The 22870-nt window shown below is 39.4% G+C and overlaps 1 protein-coding gene and 1 long non-coding RNA gene across 2 annotated transcripts in view; one reads left to right on the top strand and one right to left on the bottom strand.

The window, feature by feature from the left end:
- The window catches only part of LOC311617358 (kininogen-1-like), a gene marked incomplete at its 5' end in the record, with an annotated part of 49883 nt that extends 36788 nt beyond the window's left edge, over positions 1 to 13095 (top strand). The window contains 5 exons of the mRNA XM_084873790.1: positions 1016 to 1100; positions 1969 to 2129; positions 9076 to 9183; positions 9300 to 9389; positions 12857 to 13095. Of these exons, the coding sequence (XP_084729916.1) occupies positions 1016 to 1100; positions 1969 to 2129; positions 9076 to 9183; positions 9300 to 9389; positions 12857 to 12937 (525 nt within the window). The 3' untranslated portion in view covers positions 12938 to 13095. The remainder of the gene's footprint in view (positions 1 to 1015; positions 1101 to 1968; positions 2130 to 9075; positions 9184 to 9299; positions 9390 to 12856) is intronic.
- The window catches only part of LOC311616485, a 122353-nt gene that overhangs the window by 54670 nt on the left and 44813 nt on the right, over positions 1 to 22870 (bottom strand). The window lies entirely within an intron of this gene.

Raw genomic sequence — 22870 nt, forward strand, 5'->3', positions numbered from 1 at the left:
TATTCTCTGCCTCCCCAGAGTTTTGTGTCCATTGGTTGTACTTATATGCATGTATACAAGTCCTATATCTTTATAAATATAAAATTGTCTTCTTTGCTATCATCGTGAGTTTTTTTGTTACCTTGAATTTTACTTTGTCCAGTATTAATAATATGCTAGATCTTTCTTCTGTTTATATTTACTTCATATAGTTTTATTATTCATTGTGTTTGATCTACTTTTACCTTTTATATTACATTATTCTTAAAAATGTCATATATTAATTTTGTTTTTAACTTAATTTGGAAGTCTTTGCCCTTTTTTTTAAAAAACGTTTTTATTGACTTTTAGAAAGAGAGGATGGGAGAGTGATAGAGAAATAGAAATATCAATGAGAGAAGAACATCATCAATCAGCTGCCTCCTGCACACCCTACTCTGGGGATCTAGCCCAAAACCTGGGCATGTGCCCTGACCACAAAATTTAAATGTGACCTCTTGATTGCTGGGTTGATATACAACCACAGAGCACACGGGCTGTACTGGAATTCTCTGTCTTTCTAAAAGATATTTAACCTATTCAAATATATTATTTTTAAACTATATTTATTTATTTCAGAGAGGAAGAGAAAGGGCAAGAGAGATAGAAACATCAATGGGTGAGAGAACCATTGATCAGCTGCCTCCTGCACATCCCACACTAGGGATCAAGCCTGCTACCTGAACATAAACCCTGACTGGAAAATGAACTGTGACCCCCTGGTTCACAGGTTGGCACTCAACCACTGAGCCATGCTGGCTGGGCTTTATGATTATTATTTCTATGGTAGGTATTCTTGTCATCTTAGTTCATGTGTTGTGTAAATACATTTATTGTTGATAATAATACCTAATTGTTTCTGATTCTCTCTTTTGCAGTAGAATTATATTTTGTTCTGTTTTCTATGCAAAGGCAACATCCTATATTTAATTTTACTAGTTGTTTACTTTAAAAGTTCTTTAAAAACTTTTTAACTTATTTACTTTTAAAAAACCAGGTTACCGGTAGATGTACAGATCTTGCACACGTGGATCCTCAGCTAAGAATTTCTTCACTCTCACAGAAGTGTCAGGTTTTTTCAGGTATGTGATAATACATGTTTGTGCTATATTAGTACATGTTGATCTAAGACAACTGCTGAGGTCTTTTTATAGGAATTGTGCTTTAGGTGCAATGATATAATCAACAACCTTTACAGCTTTACCCCATTTCTGCACAGCTGACCTATAGCTGATGCACTTGGGACTGCTCTCCCATTGGCCAGAGGTAATATGGTGATGGAAGGAAAGATATGTTTTTTGAGCAAAGCTGATCTCCAGATGCAATGTCAGCTGGTCTTTCTTGTGAATCAGATGTCACTGCATCAGGTCTTATAAATTGGGGAAACTGTATCTCCTATTTAACCACTTAGAATAAAATTCTTTCAATTAAATACTTTTTTCCTCCTGCATATTATATTGGGGGGAAAGTGAAATAGTGCAAGTTTATGGTCAAGCCAGTGTTTCTTATACCAAGAGTTGGCTTTTCTTGTTTGGAAGATGTTTGCATTCATTCCACAATGAGAAGCATCATTGAAGCTCCCTGCTCACTAGAATCAGAGGACTTAAAATTTTCCCACCAGAGAATCATTCCTTTAAATTAAGTGTTCCTTTTTTACACTTTCTTTCAAAAATGCAAAAACTTAGGAACAGTGCAGCTCATTGATATTGAAGGTGTACTAGCTAACACCTTCTGATGGAAGGTTTCACTAAATACCCTTGACTTTGAGGAGAGGAAAAGAGGGCAGGCAGTAAGGTGAAGGTCACACAGACAACCTCTACCCGCTCACTACTGGCCTTTAGGCTGCACATGGCCCTCTACGAATTAGTGCTGGACAATGTGCAGGAGAGGTACTAGGCTAGACTGTTCCTTCAGTGCACACACTGACTTAAAATCTGTTTCTTCTTTCAGGGGAGGTTTTTACCCCGGGTTGCTTTGGCTGCCCCTCAGAAATGCCTGTCGACAGCCCAAATCTGAAGGAGCCTCTGACTCATTCCATTACAAAACTTAATGCAGAGAGTAATGAAGCTTTCTATTTCAAGATTGACATTGTGCACAGAGCAGCATCACAGGTTTGTAAATAAAGCTACAAAAATAGTGACATTATAGTCTATATGCAAACCGCTTACTAATATTGCCACACATATTGGGTTGGTAAATAGTATATGTGGTAAAAAAAGAATTGAATGTCAAGCCTCAACCTCACTACATCCTTGCTATGTGATCTTAGAGAAATCATTTAGAACATTCCATTTTCTGTCTATAAAGGACTGGGGTGAGGCTCAAAATAATATACACTGAGTGGCCAGATTATAATGACTTTGAACACATAATAATTTGGCCACTCATTGTATGTGTGTGTGTGTGTGTGTGTGTGTGTATAATATATATATATATTATATATATATATATATATATATATATATATATATATTATATATATATTATATATATATATATATATATATATATATGGCCTGGTGCATGAATTAGTGCATGGGTGGGGTCCTGCCAGCCTGGCCAGGGAGAGGTGACATGGGTGGTTGGCCATCCTGCCTGCTGGTCAAATTCCTAGTCAAGGGGACAATTTGCATATTAGCCTTTTATTATATAGGATATACACTGAGTGGTCATATTATTATGCATTCAGACATCATAATAATCTGGCCACTCAGTGTATGTCAAGCCTTGGCTGGGTACTGAGTTGGTTAGAGCATTGTCCCAATATATCAAGTTTGCAGGTTCATCCCCAGTCAGACAACTACAAGATACAACCACTGAATGCATAAATAACAGGAACAAAAAAGATAATATATGTCAATACATTATCTTCTGGAACTTCAAAGTGTTATATAAATTCTAGCAACTATTATCTACACTAATAAAAGAGGAACATGCAAATTAACCATCCCTCTGCTACACCCACAAGCCACACCCACCAAACAATCAGGAGCAAATATGCAAATTAACCCAACCAAAATGGCTGTGGTCACTGAGCTGCAGCAAACAAGAGGCTTGGGTTTCCCTGGCAATGGAGGAAGCCAAGCTTCTCTGGCACCCTGGTCAGCCCTGGCCTCTGATAAAGGCTACAAGGTGTCAATTATAGATGATAAATATATCCGAGATACCAGGGCTTTTGTTTGTGTCCCCAGTGGGTGTGGCCAGCCTGAATACCACCATAGGCCTCTCTCCCAGGCCACCCCATGCCTCAAGGGAACCCCCACCCTGATCCGGGGCACCCTTCAGGGCAAACCAGCCAGCTCCTACCCATGCACCAGGTCTCTATCCTATCTAATAAAAAAGTAATATGCAAATTAACCATCACTCCAACACACAAGATGGCTGTCCCCATGTGGACAAAAGATGGCCCCCACAAGATGGCCAGCAGGGGAGGATTGTTGGGAGGAATCAGGCCTGCAATGGAGGGCAGTTGTGGGTGATCAGGCCAGCAGGGGAGGGCAGTTGGGTGGGACCCAGCAGTAAGGGATGGTAGTTGCAGGTGATAAAGCCTGTAAGGAATTCCAGTTAGGAGTGATCAGGCTGGCAGAGGAGGAAAGTTGGGGGTGACCAGGCCTGCAGAGAAAAGCAGTTTTGGGGGACCCAAGCCTTCAGGGGAGAGAAGTTAGGGGTGAACAGGCCTGCATGAAAACGCAGTAAGGGGCAATCAGGCTGGCAGGGGAGTGGTTAGGGGGTGATGTGATCTGACTGGCAGGCAGAAGTAGTTAGGGGCAATCAGGAAGGAAGGCAGGTGGGCATTTGGGGGCCAGCTGTTCTGGATTGTTTGGGATTCTGGATCCTGGTAGGATTGGGCCTAAATGGGCAGTCAGACATTTCTCAAGGGGTGCCAGGTTGGAGAGGGTCCAGGCTGGGCTGAGGAACACCGTCCCACCTTCCAGTGTACAAATTTTGTACACCTGGCCTCTAGGATAATTAATAAAAAGTAAGACAAGGAAAATCTACTTTTATTCTCTGTCTTTACAGAGTCCTTTCTTATTGTAGTATCACTTAGGGCCTTAGGATCAGCCGTATGTCAGTCTATCATCACCCAGACTCTCTTCACACTCTCACCTCCATGTCATTTCCCCCCTGCCTAGGTGTCCTTCCAGTCCACAAATATGCCCTTTACTGCTTCATCTTCTTTCCATGCTCTGTCAGTAGATAAGGATCATCCTAGTCTGGGGATCAGGAGACCTAGTTCAACCTGCGCCCCAGCCCTCATGTCCTGGGTAACCCTGAGCTGTCATTCAGACTCACTCAGTCTTTGTGGCCCCATCAGTAAAATGAGTGGCTGGGTGAGAAGAGCCCAAATTTCTCCCAACTTTAATGGCATTTGAGTAATCTATTCATGGGCAGATTCCTATTATTATATAACTCTCAAAACTGGCCTCTCTAAATGTAAACAAAACAGAACCAACAAAAATAATCAAAATGGAACCAAACTGTTTCAGCAAACCAACATAATCTGATGTTGGGGGAGAGAAACTTACTTATAACAATTCATACTTTTGGCTCAGTAATTGAATGCCTAGAAATTTGAAATAGTGTCTATATAGACAATGATATTCATTGTAGCTTTAACTATATAAGGCAACATGGTAAATTGTCAAAAACAATCAATAATATGGAAATGATCAAATAATGTTTGACATTGTCTTAAAATAGAGTAACAAGGAGCAATTTTAAAGCATCTTTGTGAGGAGTTCTTAATGTAGAAAATGCCTTGTGTTAAAATATGTATTGGGGACATAAGAGGCCATAAAATTCACTATAGATTCTGTTGTCAGGTGTCTTATATCTAATAAAAACGTATGGAAAACAACACTGAAAGGAAACAAATGCCTCCAACTATTCAGAGTGCTGACTTTAGGTGATGGCACAATGAGCTGTTTATTTTCATCTTCTAAATCCTGTATTAGTTTTGCTTCTGCAGGGGAAACCTAACCAAATGCTTTGAAATAAGTCAAAACTGACACTTTGCTCTTCTACTCAGGCACTTATTTTTGCCCCTAACACCACAACCGTTTCTCCCTCATTTCATGAGCACATGATCCATGTTTGTGGTGGTACTCATATGGTACACCAATCCATTCTGTTCTTTTTTTAAATTTAAATTCTTCATTGTCTAGTATGTCTCCTTTCCTCTCGCCCATCAACCTCTCCCTGCCTTTCCCACACCCAGCACATGCCCTCACCCCCTGCTACTGTCTGTGTATGTGGGTTCTGCTTATCAGCATGCATACAAGACTTTTGGTTGCTCTCTTACCCACCCACATCCCCCAATGCTATTCTTGTGTTTGTCAGCTTTTCTTCTCACTTCAGATTTCTGCTTTCTTGTGAAACTCCCTTATTCTTGATGCAGGAATACCCTCTACTCCACCATATATTGCTTATCAGAGGTTTTCTGTCAGGAGAAAACCACTCATTTTACACATGACTATTGAGTCTTCATAGCATTTGCAGTTCTCTGTAAATTAATGAATCCATATCCCGGCATGGTGTGTATTTGTTTATGCCAAGGATGCCAGGGGAACAACATGTAAATTGAAGGGAGCTGACATCCATCCCTTCACTTGCCAAGTCAATTTGAAATATGATGAGAACCTCAGACTTACTTACAAAGATGAATCTCTACTGGCTTTTACATTTAATGAGAACAATTTGGCTCTTCTAACACGATTATTCAAGGAGGCCCTGCTGGATGCAGCAGAGTTACTGGAAATCCATTTACCATTTGATGATTTTGCCAAATGACCAATTTTTGCCAAAAATTTATTTTACAGATTTGCACTTGCCTTGGCTTTCCATATTTAGTCTTATTTTGGATGCATGTCCATTTCCAGCTGGTTTCAGATGCCAAATATTTCTTAAATTTCTTAAATTTGTACATGTGAATGATGTTATTTCTGCCATAGGCCATTTCTTTGCCCTGCCTCTGCCCCCACTGTCCCCACTGTTGTCCATATTCCTCCCAGTCTTTGCTCAGATGAATACACTTCAAGGATCTGTGTGTGCACATTCAGGAATTTTTCCTTTCACAAAGTACTAGAAATGTCAAGGCATATGTGTACATGTAAGACTTCTGATGCCAATTGCCAAATTGCCAAACTATTTGCTGTTAAGCCATTTTACATTCATACCACCTGGCCATAAGACTTGATCATCTTGCTTTGAGTTCTATTCCTACCAATAGTGACTGAGCTGTGTGTTCCCACATGTGGCCAATACCAGGTATCACCACTGTTTGTTTGTTTTATCTTTGGCAACATATGGAAGATTAAAAGTGCTGCTGTGTTGTTGTTGTTTCTTAATCTTTGGTTGTTAATGAAGATAGTCATTTGTTTCTGGCTTAATGACCATTTTAACTTCCTTTCTGAAATACTTGTTCATGTCTTTTGTTCATTTTTTCCTGTTGGGCTTTATATGCATAAGTATATTAAACTTACATTATATTTTTCCCATATTTTATTTTTTTTTAACTTTGCTTGCTGTGATTTTTGAGAATCAGTTGTCCTTTTTGTCTGAACAAATTTAGATGTTTTCTCCATTTAGGTTTTCGTCCTCTGGTTTTCACCAAAGAATGGCCTTCTTCATCCTGATACCTGATATATACATATTTATATCTTTTGAGTATATTTCTTTAATTTAAATTGTTAATACATTTGGACTTTATTTATTTATTTATTTTTGCTATGTTGTTATCTCTACTTTACAAATAAAGGTTGAGCAGGATGGATTTGAGCAGGGAAGACTTTTGATAAGAATGACACCTTAGCCGAAACCGGTTTGGCTCAGTGGTAGAGCATTGGTCTGCGGACTGAAAGGTCCCAGGTTCGATTCCCGTCAAGGGCATGTACATTGGTTGCGGGCACATCCCCGGTAGGGGGTGTGCAAGAGGCAACTGGTCGATGTTTCTCTCTCATCGACGTTTCAAGCTCTCTATCTCTTTCCCTTCCTCTCTGTAAAAAATCAATAAAATATATTTTTAAAAAATTTAAAAAAAGAATGACACCTGATAATAATGGCAATAGAAAGGCCCTCAAATGGAAGATTACATCTATTTAATTCCTTCTTCTTGACCCTGAATAGAGTTGAGCCATCAGTGTGGTTTGTGTCACATATTGACAAGTTTCTTAGGCAACATTACTTTGATCAACATTATTGTTACAGAAAATTGGATTAAGATATATTTTGAAATGAGCAAGAAAACACATAATCACCAAAATATAGACTCTAAAGCCCTCTCAGAACCTTCCTCCCCATTTACACCTATACCTAGAGTCTTAAGAATTAAGGGTCAAATTTTTCTTAAAAATTGAACAATGTTTACCCAGCAGAAAAATGCCAGGAAAACTAGAGGGGGGCTTAGTTCTTCCTATGACTTTGTTCTCCTGCTCTCTTCCTCGCACCTCACGTTTTCCATGCTGTTTAAAAACACAGAGATAGGGAAGACTGTTGTGGTTTGCTTTTTGAATGAAATTCTACTATCACCCTATAACTTCATTTATTTTATTTCTTAATACGATTTTATTGATTTCAGAGAGAGAAGAAGGGAGAAGGAGAGAGAAACATCAATCCACTGTCTTGTGCATGCCCCTCACCCCCACCCCACACCTGGGAATTAAAGCTACAATTCAGGCATGTGCCCTGACTGAGAATCAAACTCAGGACCCTTTGCTTCATGGGATGACATTCAATGGACTGAGCCACACCAACCAGGGCTGTAACTTCATTTTTTAAAATAATAGTCATCTCTCCAGGTTAACTGATATATTCATGTATTTTTTTACACACACACACACACACACACACACACACACATTTAGATTTTTAGTTTGCCTCTCTTAATTGTTTTATTTTAAGAAACCACTTTAATCTCTACCAATAATTTTTTTTAAAATGGATTTATAGAGGGAGAGGAAGAAAGAGGGAAAAAGAGAAACATTGATCAGCTGCCTCCTCCATGCACCTTACTTGGGATCAAGCTCACAGCCTGGGTCTGTGCCCTTACTGGGAATTGAATCCACAAACTTTTGGTGCTAGGGGTGTGGTTCAACCACAGTGGCCCAATTGATAATGGCCCAATTTCTAGTCCAAGTTATTTAGTACTAAATAACTTGGACTAGAAATTGGGCCATTATCAATTAACTTTTTAACATACAATTTAAAGTTATTTTTACCAAGTATATTTTTTAAGTATAAGAGGCGTAAGATATGGTATTTTGAAATTACGTTTTAAAAGCCATATGTGCAATTTTATTGAAGTCATTGCATTTTAAAAATCACAAGTTTAATTATTTAAATAAATAAAGTATGCCACTTTTATATAAAAACAAATTGGGCAACAAAATATTCCTTGTGGAACCAGCATCATATATAGATTAAAACTGTTGCTTAGTGTACTGGCCACTGTGGTTGAACCACACCCCTAGCACCAAAAGTTTGTGGATTCAATTCCCAGTAAGGGCACAGACCCAGGCTGTGAGCTTGATCCCAAGTAAGGTGCATGGAGGAGGCAGCTGATCAATGTTTCTCTTTTTCCCTCTTTCTTCCTCTCCCTCTATAAATCCATTTTTAAAAAAATTATTGGTAGAGATTAAAGTGGTTTCTTAAAATAAAACAATTAAGAGAGGCAAACTAAAAATCACAGAATTTAACCCACAATTTCGGTAGTGACACTAACTCGGTATTTCTCTGATTCAGGACTTGGCATGACAAGAAGGCATACCTAACAAAAATGTTCAAGTTTTTCTTTCTACTCTTCTTAGCCAACTTGAGTACTTGAATGTTCTTGAATAATTATATAAAAGGAAATAAGACCAGCAAACAGCCAAATATTTTACACGTGCCTAGAAACTAAAAGTTTAGTTGTTAACTATTTGTACTTTATTTGTATACCTCTCATTGGAGCAGTGAATAATTAAAATTTTAATATCCCCACTAAGATCCCTTAGGGTAAAAACATATCATTTATTATATAATATTAATTAAAATTCTACTTTGTGCTAATTAATTTTCCAGGTGATAGCTGGATTCAAATATTCCATTGAGTTCACGGCCAGGGAAACCACATGTTCCAAGGAAAGTAATAAAGAGTTGACAGAAAGTTGCGAGACCAATAAACTTGGAGTGAGTAGTCATGCAACTCTACTTATTCTCTAGAAATCTACTTGATGTTTTATATTTGTATAAGTATTTCATGAATAACACTGTTCTCTCTTTTGGCTTTTTGTTTTTATGAATAGAAAACTCTAAGATGCACTGCTGATGTTTACTATCTGATAGGTGAGAAGAAAAGAATTAAAACTACTGTCAAATGTCAATCACCAGGAAAGGTATGATTCTAATTAGTCAGCTTGGATAAATTTTGCTTATTCTGCAAAGTCTTATTTTGGGTTGAAAATGAACAACTATTTAAATGAATTGGGGGACTATCTTTTTAGAATAGAGAGAACTCTCACATTTCTGTGCTGACTTCTCTTTTTTATGTCTAGAAAGGAAAACAACAGCCGGTCCTCTTAATCACTGCTGACAGGGCAGCACCTGCTATGCAGAGCCAATAGAAGCTCTGTGGCTTTAACATGTGTTTCAGATGCTTCACTGGCAACTGCCTCCATCCTAGGGACTTGAAAGAAATACAGATTTCCAACCCCACTCCACACTGACTGAATCCAAATTTGCATTTTAACATGGTCCCCAGTGTTTCATACCCACATTCAAGTGTGAGAAGCATTTGTTTGTATCATATTTTCCAATTCTTAAGAGAACCTTGGGAGGTAAGTAAGACTTTTTCCCATCGTCAAGGATGAGACACCAAAAATTTTGAAGATGCTGAGATCCTGGAGTGGATAATAACATGATCAAGTGCTTCCTCTATCCTGGGCACTGTACTGAGGATGTCACAAATATTTTTCTTTTGACAACTCTATGAGGCAGGTGCTGCTGTTATTCCTATTTTAGAGATGAGAAAATTGAAGCTAGTAGTGCCCGGATGCAAGTGTAGGTCTAATCAGAGTCTTCCATGTACAACTAGACTCTGGCTTATTTCATCCCAAAGACTTTCTCTTTGCACCACTGAACAATGCATCCAGCATCCTGTTCTCACCAGTAGTGAAATGCAGGCAGAAATTATACAGATCTTTAATGTGAGTTGCCTTTTGTCTTCTTTTTTTTCTGATTTAGATTTTTACCCTGTGTATGAATATATGTAGTATAACACAGACATTACACAAAGCCTGCTTTTCCAGCTTATGAACATGTCCTAATGTGGTCCAGCCCAACAAAGTAACTGTGGGTATATGCTGCATATATATACAGTCCATAAAACCATTTTAGGTCTTTTGATATAAAAACTGTAATTGTGTGAACAGAAATAGTATCAATTAACAAATAATATGCCTTAGTATTATGTAGTTCAACCTTCCGATTTTTGAGATGAAGAAAGACCTCGCCAGTTTAGAGGAGTATTAATAGGAAATATCCACACATCATAAAATCAATCAAAAGAAAAAAAGATATTCATTCTCATCCTTTCTTCAATATTAACATAGCATTTAAAACCTGGATAAAGACTTCCTCCACATAAACCAAGACAGCATTCCCAGGTCTCAGTCCCTTCTTTCTTCACTGAGAGGGTGGTTTCCACAGTAATGCATTCATCTTAATATTTCTTGTGGTTGGGGTTGTGCAGGAGGCAGCTGGTCAATGTTTCTCACTCATCGATGTTTCTAACTCTCTATCTCTCTACCTTCCTCTCTGTAAAAAATCAATAAAATATATTGTAAAAAATAAAAATAGCTGAAACCGGTTTGGCTCAGTGGATAGAGGGTCAGCCTGCTGACTGAAGGGCCCCAGGTTCAATTCCAGTCAAGGGCATGTTCCTTGGTTGCAGGCACATCCCCGGTTGGGGGTGGTCAAGAAGCAGCTGATCTATGATTCTCTCACATCGATGATTCTCTAACACTCTATCCCTCTATCTTCCTCTCTGTAAAAAGTCAATGAAATATATTCTTAAAAAATAAATAAATAAAAATAAAAAATAAATATAAATAAAACATGGCCATGGCCATTAATGAGAGCATGACCAAGGCCATGGGCACCAAAAGGGACATGGTCTTGCCTATGGACATCAAAGGCAACATGGCCAAGCCAATAGACATAAATATGAGCATAATCATAGCCATCAAAAACATAAAAATAAAGGAAAACATAATGGAAAGGCAATGATTGGAGAACAAGTTTTTCTGAAGATAGTACTACATCTGCACAGAGAAGAGTAGACAGAAGAACCAACATCCCTCCCTTCCCTAGATCAATCAGGTTTAGAAGTTGCCTTTCCTTAATTTTGGTACTTAGATCTCATTGCGGATATCATGACTGATACACCACCAACTCCCACAGAGAATGATGATTCTTGGATCCCTGAAATCCAGATAGAGCCAAATAGCCTTTCATTTAACCTGATACTGATTTCCCAGAAACAACTTCCCCCAAGTGTCCTGGACGCCCTTGGAAGCCAGTTAATGGAATGAATCAAACTGTGGGAACAAAAGAATTTCATGATTTTGATCTCTCTGGTGCTCTTTATTAATGTATGCAGCCATGGATCTTCTTTAATACTTCATCTTCCCCTTTCACCATTATCCACAAACCCTGGTCAAAAACCATAAAGCTTCAAAACAGCCTAGAGAGAAGTGGTGGGACTCACATTGGTGACACCATCAATTTCTGTGGACAACATAAAACTGAGTGCAGGATTCTAAATCCTTTCTGAATCTTCCTCACGAGTTTTCTTAACTAGCACAGAAAATGGACAAACAAATGTGCCTTGTGGCCTACTGCAATTTGCTTTTCTATTAACAAATATGTACCTTAGAATGGATGTCATCGACTTCCATACAAAGATTCTTGCCATTTTGAATAAATAGTGGCATCTGGTCCCTGAACACATGTGAAAATAAGGAAAGTCAAGAGACTGAATAATGAACTTGTTAATAGGGCAAAAATAATAATAAAAGCTACCAGAGGTCAAAGAGGGACGAGAAAGACAGACTGGCTAAAGGGAGGACAAGGGTAAATAAACTAATTGACTTTCTGTTTCTAAAATAGTCTAGTTATATCAAATAGTTACTCCCACTTCACAAAGCTATTCTCCTAATTCTCTTTCCGATTCAGAGTGTTTCTCATAAGTCAGTAATTTCTATTTACTCATGAACTACTCTTTGCAACAGGCTTTGAAATAGGATTTTTCCATTTGTTTATTTGTTGCTGAGGCTAGAATGAGCAATTCTTAGTTTCAGAGTGTACTGATAACAATGAAAAGCAGTACTGACATACAATGAAATCTTTTTTATAATTGACAAGGAAATATCATAAGATGTGATGCAAAATTTTATTCAGAAATTTTATGAGGAAATGCCTCTAGAAATACTTTATCATCGAATCATCTTTTTGCTACAACATTGAAGAGTGCTGATTTTTACACAAAAAGAACAATATGATTATCATAAATTGCTTCTATTGTGAGGGAAGAATGCATTTCATAATCCTTGCTGTGTTCTGCCTAGGGAAACAGGACAGGGCTTAAACACCTACAGTCACTTGTGGATGCATGTGCCACTGCTACTTCAAGTTATTGGATTCATTTGAGCCTCTGAGTTTTTATTCCATTTTAAATATTATCTGTACTTTTCAATAAAGAACCACTGATGTCAGGAAAAGGTCTCATCTTATCAACTGGTTGCTTCACTCTTCTCTTATTGAATGATAACATCGTATTAACAGAATTTTATTATACTTGCAGAAGCAACTAAGGCCCTGCGTGTACAAGGGCCAACCTCGGGATGCAGGAGCAGAGCCAACATCTGAGGGTGAGGCCTCTTGAGCAGTGGGCAGGATCCGCAGGCCTGGCACAATAGCCCCAGCAACCTGTCAGCAGTCCTGAATGGAAGGACAAGAAAATGGGAGAGAATTTCAATAGAGAAGAATGCCATTTTATCATTCTGGTTCTGGGTGAAATAAAGTTTGATCTGCATGTTCTCACTCCTGGTTAATTCACAGTAGTCTGCTTTCAGCCACACCCATCCTGCAGCAAAGTCCAATTGATCAGAGAGCATGCTCTACCATGAAGACTCACAGTGCAACTGAACAAACAGGGGTCCCTTAAGTGGGCCTTCCCTACCAGCAGGACCTCATCATAGGCTCTAAATAAGAATTTCTATCAACAATATAAAGAATCTCTCTACCTTTCTTTCTTCCTCTCTCTCCTCCCTCCCACCCCCCACCGTCCTGATTTCCAGCCAAAATTTGACAGTGATTTGTCTTGCTTTGTTATTATTTCTGATCTAGTTAATTATCAAAAAAGGGAACAAAAAATATATTCTTTGTTACGAGGATGCCTACCAACTTTTCACTAGCAAAAAATATCAAACCTCAAAAAAGTTTAAAGAAAATTTAAAATTATCTTTCTAGTTCAAATAATGGTAATAATTAGAAATATAATAGAATAAAAAGTGATAAGAGATTTTTAAATTTTCTGTAATAGGTATTTACTGAATTCCTATTGGAGCCATTTGCCATGCTAGGCAGTTTTTATTTGGTGTGTGACTTAGTCTCACAACAACTCTGAGGTCCCCATGACCACCTGTCATTTACAATTAGGAAGCTAACTCCCAGTGCCCTGCTCAGCGTCACACAATTACTGCAAGACAGAGCTGGTGTTCATACTCAGACCTTTGGAACTTCATTCATCAAGTTACCATGAGGTATTATTATCAATGTTTTCATTAAAAAAACACATTTCTGAATCTGAGATGACCATTATCTCAATACAAAAACCCTGATTAAATATTTTACTGTGTCGGATGCTGTTCTGAGTACTCCTCAGAATCAACTATGATGGATTCAAGCACTGGCACTGGCTATTTACTGCTTGCTTAGAACTAGGTATTGAAAAGAAGAGAAATAAGTGTTAAGAGACTTAACTCCTGAATTTACAATCACACTGAGAAATTAAGACTAAAGCATGTGGAACAGACATTTAATCCTTTCAATAGTCATTTGTGGAGCAGTAAGCAGACGTGATGAATGGGATAGGAAGACATGGACGAGGTAGAAAGATAAAATTAAGCCCAACTGGTGGTTTGGATTTGAAGTAGTAGCAGAGAGCCTCTGACAGTTCTTAAGGGTAGACCTGCTGAAAGAGTGTATAAAACACTTTATTCTGAAGACTCTGGAAAACATTGATTAGAATGAGATGAGACTGTACTAAAGACATAGTATAAAGAAGGATAATAACTCGGGATAGTATATAAAAACTGAGTCACACACAGCAACATTAGGTGTTTCTACTTTAGACCTTTGTTAGATAAAATAATCATGAGTTTCCTGTGACCCAGAACCTACCTTTCACTCTTTAAATATGTGCACCCTCCTCCCACTCCCAAGCCAAAGGCACACCCATGCCTCTGACCTTGGCTCTGAAACCACACAGCTTCATCCATTTATACTCCTCTTCAGGACAGAAATTTCTTCTTGTTCAGGCCAGCTCACTTTCCTCACATTGCCCAAGCTGAGCACCTCAAGCAGGATGCACTTACCAGTTTTCTAGCCCTTTTTCCATTTCCTGCTAAGCCTCATCCCAGTCTGACCTGTACTCCTGCTTTACCCCACCTCCCCCCAGGCTCCTGCTGCTGCTCTGTGGGAGAAGCCAGACCCCCCCCCCCCCAAGATTCCTATGAGAACACTTGAAAGAATCCGATAGATATGATAACAACCTACTGTTCCAGAATTTCTAGTGTCTCTACCTGTAAGTTAGGTGATCAGTAAGCAGAACTAGAGGCTCTGTGCACAAAATTCATGCATTCGGGGAGAGTTGCTCAACCTGGCCTGTGCCTTCTTTCAGTCTGGGAATCCTCAGGGGATGTCTGACTATGGCTTAGGTTTATCCCCTGGGGTAAGCAGGCCTAAGCCAGCAGTTGCACATCACTAGTGCTGCTGTGGAACAGGAGAGGCTCCTGCCACTGCTGCTGCACTTGCCAGCAGTGAGCCTGGCTTCTGGCTGAGCAGTGTTCCCGCTGGGGTGAGCAGCTCCTGCTTTAAACATCAGCCCCCTGGTGGTCAGTACACTTCATAGCAACCAGTCATTCCACCATTCAGTCAATTTGAATATTAGCCTTTTATTACTTATCTAAATACCTAGCAAAAATTTTCCTTGTTAAATAATTTACCTTCAGCCTTTATTTTACAAGAATCTCCATTCGGCCATCACATGCTGAGTCTTGCAAAAGTTTAACTGGAGGTATTGCCCAGTATTCACATTAGAGGCAGTGCAGTAAAATGGTTAAGAACCAGGGTTCCGCAGGAACCGGTTTGGCTCAGTGGTAGAGCGTCGGCCTGCGGACTGAAAGGTCCCAGGTTAGATTCCGGTCAGGGGCATGTATGGTGGTTGCGGACACATCCCCGGTGAGGGTTGTGCAGGAGGCAGCTGGTCGATGTTTCTCTCTCATGGACGTTTCTAGCTCTCTATCTCTCTCCCTTCCTCTCTGTAAAAAAATCAATAAAATATATTTTAAAAAAAAGAATAAAAATTCTGTTCCTGACTTTCCTTATCCTATAACCAGGACACCCAGAAAAAACCAGCATGCCAAAAAGAACACATGGAGGTAAAGATTTATCTACCCCAGCTGCCCTGATAACCATCTTGTGAAAAGTCACTATTCCCCTCTCCATTCCACATCATTGGCCATTCTCTGGCTCTGGACTGTCAGGAAGAAGCCAGTAAGAAGCTTCAACAATGCTAAATGTCACTTCCTAGCGAAAAAGAATTTGGGAGATGGTGAGGCATGGGTGGGGACTTGCAACCTAGTTCAGTATCTGGTTAAAACTGTAGTCTTTCTTCCCTACTCTGACTGACTTGGGTGGACCTGCAGAGCCTAACCCCAGGGCCCTGCCACAGGTGACTTGGATGGAGCTGCGGGGACCCTCAAGGGCCCACCACAGGGGGAGATATATCTACATCAGAGCTTCCCCAGGAGTTCAGTTCAGGCTTTGAATCCAGAATTTCCCTAGACTAGCAGATCTACGAAAGAAATGTTAAAGGTCCTCCCTCATAGTGCTGGCTGATCATTTTCCCATGCATTCTGCCATAACACTAGATCAGAAAGTTCCCCGGAACAGACTATCTCTCCTACTCACCATCAGTCCTTCTCCTCCTAATCATTGCCACCCTAGCACTTTCACTGGCTCTCTGAGATGCCTGTCTCATTTGAAGCTACTCCAATAACTGGATGGCATCACTAGCATTGTGTCTGTATTTAAGGTTCAACAAAGCAAGTGGGAGAGAAGGCATGGCTCTCATGAGTATCCCTAAGTCTTAGGAAGACAGTGCTATAGGAGGAGCTTATTCTCATCCTTGGTGACTTTTCCTGTCCCATGCATTTCTCTTCACCAGCATTTGGTTTGTCCAGAGCGCTCAGTAGTGGACATGACTAATAGAGCAAAAATTGAAAGACTTAATTAAGGAATACAACTCATTGAAGCATAAAAAGTTTTTTTTTAATCAATAGCATCCCAAAAACCCACCATTGTGAGATCCCCTTGATAACACCTGGGCCAAATTTCATACTTTTCCAGTCATTCCAAGTTGCACTGGGGTGGTACTGTTTGGGTATTTAAAAGATAGTGTTGTCTCAGACCCCACCGAAATACAACGGATTGTTACAAAATACTATGAACAACTCTATTCCAACAAACTGAACAACCTGGAGGAAATGGACATATTCCTAGAGAAATACAAACTTCCAAAACTCAATCAGGAAGAATCTATAAATCTCAATAGAACAGTAACTTGGGAAGAAATTGAAACAGTCATCAAAAAGCTTCCAGCAAACAAAAGCCCAGACCAGATGGCTTCACAGGAGAGTTTTACCAAACATTCAAGGAAGAACTAAAACCTATCCTCCTCAGACTATTCCAAAAAATCCAAGAGGAAGGAACACTTCCAAACTACTTCTATGAAGCCAGTATCACCCTAATACCAAAACCAGATAAAGACAACTCAATGAAAGAGAATTACAGGCCAATATCCCTCATGAACATAGATGCCAAAACCCTCAACAAAATTCTAGCAAATGGACTCCAGAAGAACATCAAAACAATCTTACATCATGACCAAGTAGGATTTATTCCAGGAATGCAAGGATGGTACAATATCGCAAATCAATAAATGTAATACATCACATAAACAAATTGAAAGATAAAAATCGTATAGTCATATCAATTGATACAGAAAAAGCATTTGATAAAATCCAACACCCTTTCCTGATAAAAACTCTTAACAAGGTGGGAGTACAAGGATCATACCTCAACATAATAAAAGCTATATATGATAAACCCACAGCCAACATCATACTCAATGAGCAAAAACTAAAACCATTCCCTCTAAGAACAGGAACAAGACAGGGATGTCCACTCTTGCCACTCCTGTTTGACATAGTACTGGAAGTACTAGCCATTGCAATTAGACAAGAGGAGGAAATAAAAGGCATCCAAATTGGAAAGGAAGAATTAAAGTTATCCTTCTTTGCAGATGACATGATATTGTACATAAAAAACCCAAAAGACTCTATTAAAAAACTAATTGACTTAATAAATGAATTTGGCAATGTAGCAGGATGCAAAATTAACGCCAAGAAATCCATGGCATTTCTATACACCAACAGTGAAACTACAGAAACAGAGACTAGAAAAGCAATTCCATTTACCATCGCACCAAAAAAATTAAGATACCCAGGAATAAATTTAACTAAGGAAGTAAAGAACCTATATGTGGAAAACTGCACGACACTGAAAAAAGAGATAGAGGAAGATGTAAAGAGATGGAAGAACATACCATGTTCCTGGATTGGTAGAATCAACATCATCAAAATGTCCATACTTCCTAAAGCAATCTATAGGTTCAATGCACTCCCCATTAAAATACCAATGGCATATTTCACTGACCTAGAAAGAACTCTCCAAAAGTTCATTTGGAACAATAAAAGACCCCGAATAGCCACAGCAATCCTGAAAAAGAAGGGTAAAGTAGGAGGGATCTCAATACCAGACTTCAAACTATATTACAAAGCCACTGTTCTCAAAACAGCCTGGTACTGGCACAAGAACAGACATATAGATCAATGGAATAGAATGGAGAACCCAGATATCAACCCAAATCACTATGCTTAATTAATATTTGACAAAGGAGGCACGAATATACAATGGAGTCAAGATAGTTTCTTCAATAAATGGTATTGGGAAAATTGGACAGACACATGCAAAAGAATGAAACTAGATCACCAACTTACACCATACACAAAAATAAACTCTAAATGGATACAGGACTTAAACATCAGACGGGAAACCATAAAAATACTAGAAGCATCCACAGGCAGCAAAATCTTAGACATATGCCAAAAGAACTTCTTCACTGATACTGCCCCTAGGGCAATGGAAGCTAAAGAGAAAATAAACAAATGGGACTACATCAAAATAAAAAGCTTTTTTACAGCAAAAGAAACCATCAACAAAACAACAAGAAAGCCCACGGTGTGGGAGAACATATTTGCAAATAATACCACTGATAAAGGTTTAATCTCCAACATCTACAGACAGCTGACACAACTAAATAAAAGGAAGATGAATGATCCAATTAAGAAATAGGAAATGGACCTAAATAGAATATTTTCAGAAGAAGACAGAAGGAAGGCCAAAAGGCACATGAAAACATGCTCAAAGTCACTAATTATCAGAGAGATGCAAATCAAAACAACAATGCGGTCCCATCTCACACCTGTCAGAATGGCCAACATCAACAAATCAACAAATGACAAGTGTTGGTGAGGTTGTGGAGAAAATGGAACCCTCGTGCACTGCTGGTGGGAATGCAGACTGGTGCAACCACTGTGGAGAACAGTGTGGAGTTTCCTCAACAAACTGAAAATGGAATTCCCATTTGACCCAGTAATCCCACTCCTAGGAATATATCCCAAGAAACTAGAAACACCAATCAGAAAGGATATATGCACCCCTATGTTCATAGCAGCACAATCTACAATGGCCAGAATTTGGAAACAGCCTAGGTGCCCGTCAGCAGATGATTGGATCAAAAAACTGTGATACATCTACACAATGAATTACTATGCTGCCATAAAAAAGAAGGAATTCTCATCATTTGCAGCAACCTGGATGGAAGTGGAGAGCATCATGCTGAGTGAAATAAGCCAATCAATGAAAGAGAAATACCACATGACCTCACTCATTTATGGATAATAAAGAACATTATAAACTGATGAACCAAAAGATAGATATAGAGACAGTAAAGGAACAAGCAGACTGTCAATTTACAGTGGGGAGGGGAGGGAGATCTGGGGGAGATAATAGATCAACCGAAGGACTTGTATATATGCATATAAGTACAACCAATGGTTGTACTGCTGAAAACTTCTAGCACTATAATCCAACAATTGAGAACACAATGGCAGAAATCCCTGGCTGAAACAGGCCAGCAGATAGAGAAAAATTACTTTACTGCTAACCCTACCCAGCACACCCATGAATGAAACAGAGCTTATGTTCAAAAGGACGTTGGACCTTGTACCTACTAGAAATATCCAGATTTGTGCAGCTCACAGTTTCACCCGCTCATCAGAGGCATGTCTCAACTTTCTGTCCCCAAAACCCATTAATCACTTACAGCATGTTGACAAAGATTTTAACCCGCGGGTCAAGGTGAACTGGGAAGCCACCACTTTCCCAATACTATCATAAGAGTGCACCAAGAAACGTGGAAGTCCGATGGACCTTGGGCATTAGCATGGCTGTGTTGAGATAACAGTGGCTTACAGCATGTTCCTGACCTAATAGCCTCAAAGTAAAGGTTTACTGGACTTTACCAACTAGAAGGTCAATAATCTGCTACTGTTTGCCCTCAGTAAAGCACGGCAAACAGTAGCAGACAGATCATCTTTATTGACCTTATAGATGGTCTGTCTGTTACTGTTTGCCATGCTTTACTGATGGCAAGATGTGTATCTGAAATTGAATAAAAAGTGGATAAAGCCAGGTTTCAGGGTGCCTCTCCAAGAGAGAAGTCTCCACCTGGCCCCCATGCCTTCTAAATTCATATTTCTTATAAAGTATTTCCATTTATGTGTTGGCCCCCTCTTCAGATCCTGAAACCCTGCCACAAAAGGTTGAGGCATTCTGGCTCCATGACCAAAGTCTGGAGGAGAAGATTAGCCTGAGCAGAAAACTAAGTGAAAAAGGAAAAGTGGAAATTCATAGGAAATGTGAGAAATTCACCGAGCACAAAGCCAGTGCCAGCTTCAGAGTCTCGAATGTAAGTGAATGAGGAACATTTTGATTCAACTGGGTTATAATGGGGAAGAATTTGAGTAAAAGGCAAAAACAACACTTTAATTTAATTTAAAGTAAATTTTTAGATTTAATGCTCCAGGATAAAGGAATTAAGGTATCAAAAAGTACTCTCTTAAATCAGACTCGAGGAATACAAGTACCCTACTCATCTTTAACTATGGGGGCTCTTGTTTGAACTACATTATGCTCACTTTGTATTGGAGATCAAAAGTCAGTAAAACCTAATGCCCAGGAACCTCTGACTCTAGTGTGGGAATTCTCATCTACTGGAGGAAAAGGGACTAACAGACCTTTTGCAAAAGAAATCTTTAATGCTTTGTCTGAAAATCATCATATGACGCCGTGGGACTGGCAGATTTTAGCTGAAATGACTTTAGATGCCAGTCAATGCTATGGAGAGCAGAATAGAATAAGATCTGTGAACAACAGGCTGAGATCTAGGCCGCATACTGGCTGTAAGTCCCAGGCAATGTAAAACATCTGAAAGATCCATGAAACAAACTCTGATTTATTGAGTCTTGTCTATGTGTTATGTGCACTTGACTGTCGATTGTGGTCTTATCTGTCTCTTTTTGTTTGGCTTAATGTGTTTATTATCAGTCTATCAAGCATGCCTTCAATTTAATTTAATATAAAAGAAACAACAGATAGCCAAGTCATTACTAAATTTCCTCAGAGAAAATAGAATGTAGGGATGGGGAGAAACAATGTCAGTGGTACCTGTGGCCAATAACACAAATTCTAGGAAAATTCCCTAGACAAAGTAGAGGTAACTAAAAAAGCCCCCAGCACATTAATTACTATGAATCTTAGTGATCCTGTAAAATGAATTCCTGCTCTCAGGTGCGTTCCTAAAAGTCTCATTTTCACCATGTTTTTTATTTCCCAGTCCATCAGTTGAAATTTGGATAGATGGAGACATGCTCAAAATTTAGGAATGTGCCTGGGATTTCTATACCTGTGGAGAGAAAAAGGCCAGCTTTGCCAAAACCGGTTTGGCTCAGTGAATAGAGTGTCGGCCTGCGGACTGAATTGTCCCGGGTTCGATTCCGGTCAAGGGCATGTACTTGGTTACAGGCACATCCCCAGTATGGGGTGTGCAAGAGGAAGCTGATCTATGATTCTCTCTCATCGATGTCTCTAACTCTCTATCCCTCTCTCTTCCTCTCTGCAAAAAATCATTAAAATATATTTTTTTAAAAGAAAGAAAGAAAGAAAGAAAGGAAGAAAGGAAGAAGTAAATAAAAGAAAAAGAAAAAGGCTAGCTTAAGAGAAGGCGTGCCCAGCCCGATTTTGGGTGGCCTCTTGGATCTCTTCATGGATGCCACAGAATAGGCCGCAGACTATTTTTCTTTAAAAGATAGCAAAAATGACACAAGAAAAATATACAGGCTGTGTTTGGGCAACAAGATTAATTGTTTTCATGATAATGGGTAATTCTTTTTTTAAATTATTTTATTTTATTGATTTTTTTACAGAGAGGCCAACGCTATATCCACTGAGCTAAACTGGTTTCGGCAATAATGGGTAATTTTTGAATAATAATGGACCACATTCGAAGGTTGCCTCACAGATCCCTGGGGAACTCCTGTTTTTATAAAATAAAATAAAATAAAATAAAATAAAATAAAATAAAATAAAATAATAAAATAAAGTAAAGTAAAATAAAACTTTAACATTAAAGCCACTGAAAGACAGTAAGTTATCTCCATTACAGATTTGCCAAAGAGAAAAATTCTTGTATAATAGTAATTGGCTTTAAAATCCCAAATTTTTTAAAACATAAATAAGTGGGTGGATCCAAGATGGCTGTGCCCAAGTGAATACCTAGCCGCAGCCGCACACAATAATTTCAATAAAATACAACTAAAATATAAAACGGACATTGCCCAGAACTACAGGAAGGTTGACTGACTGGAAATTCTACAGCGAGAAGCAAGGAGAAAACCAGAAGGAGGCGCAGAGGAGTTGGAAAAGCCCAAGGTACGGAGATGCGGTGCGTGGAGAGGACGGAGCCAGAGAGGAGGGGGAGGCGGAGTGCCTGGCGGGCATTCCCTAGTGGAAAGGAGATAAAACTCTGACTGTGCTGGGCCCCCGACTGCTCTGAACCCCAGTTCTAGGCCAGACCCCGGGGACTCAGGCTCAGCCATAGGGAGCTGGGCTGTAAGGCAGAACCCCGGGGAGCGGTGAAAAGAGGTCCCAGAGGTGCGCAGAGAAGGGACGGTCAGCTGTGCCGCGGGATTGACCTGACTGGAAGGAGACTAGGGCTCCAGACTGCTCTGAATGCCACTTCCAACTCCACTTCCAACTGAACTGAACCCCAATACTGGGCTCATTGTGGGAGAGCATAGACTGTTTGGCAGCAGGCAAAAATCAAGGGCACCTTTCTCTCAGAGGCGCC

This window comes from Pipistrellus hanaki, assembly GCF_964339955.1.
Source record: "Pipistrellus hanaki genome assembly, chromosome: 2".
NCBI lineage: Eukaryota > Metazoa > Chordata > Mammalia > Chiroptera > Vespertilionidae > Pipistrellus > Pipistrellus hanaki.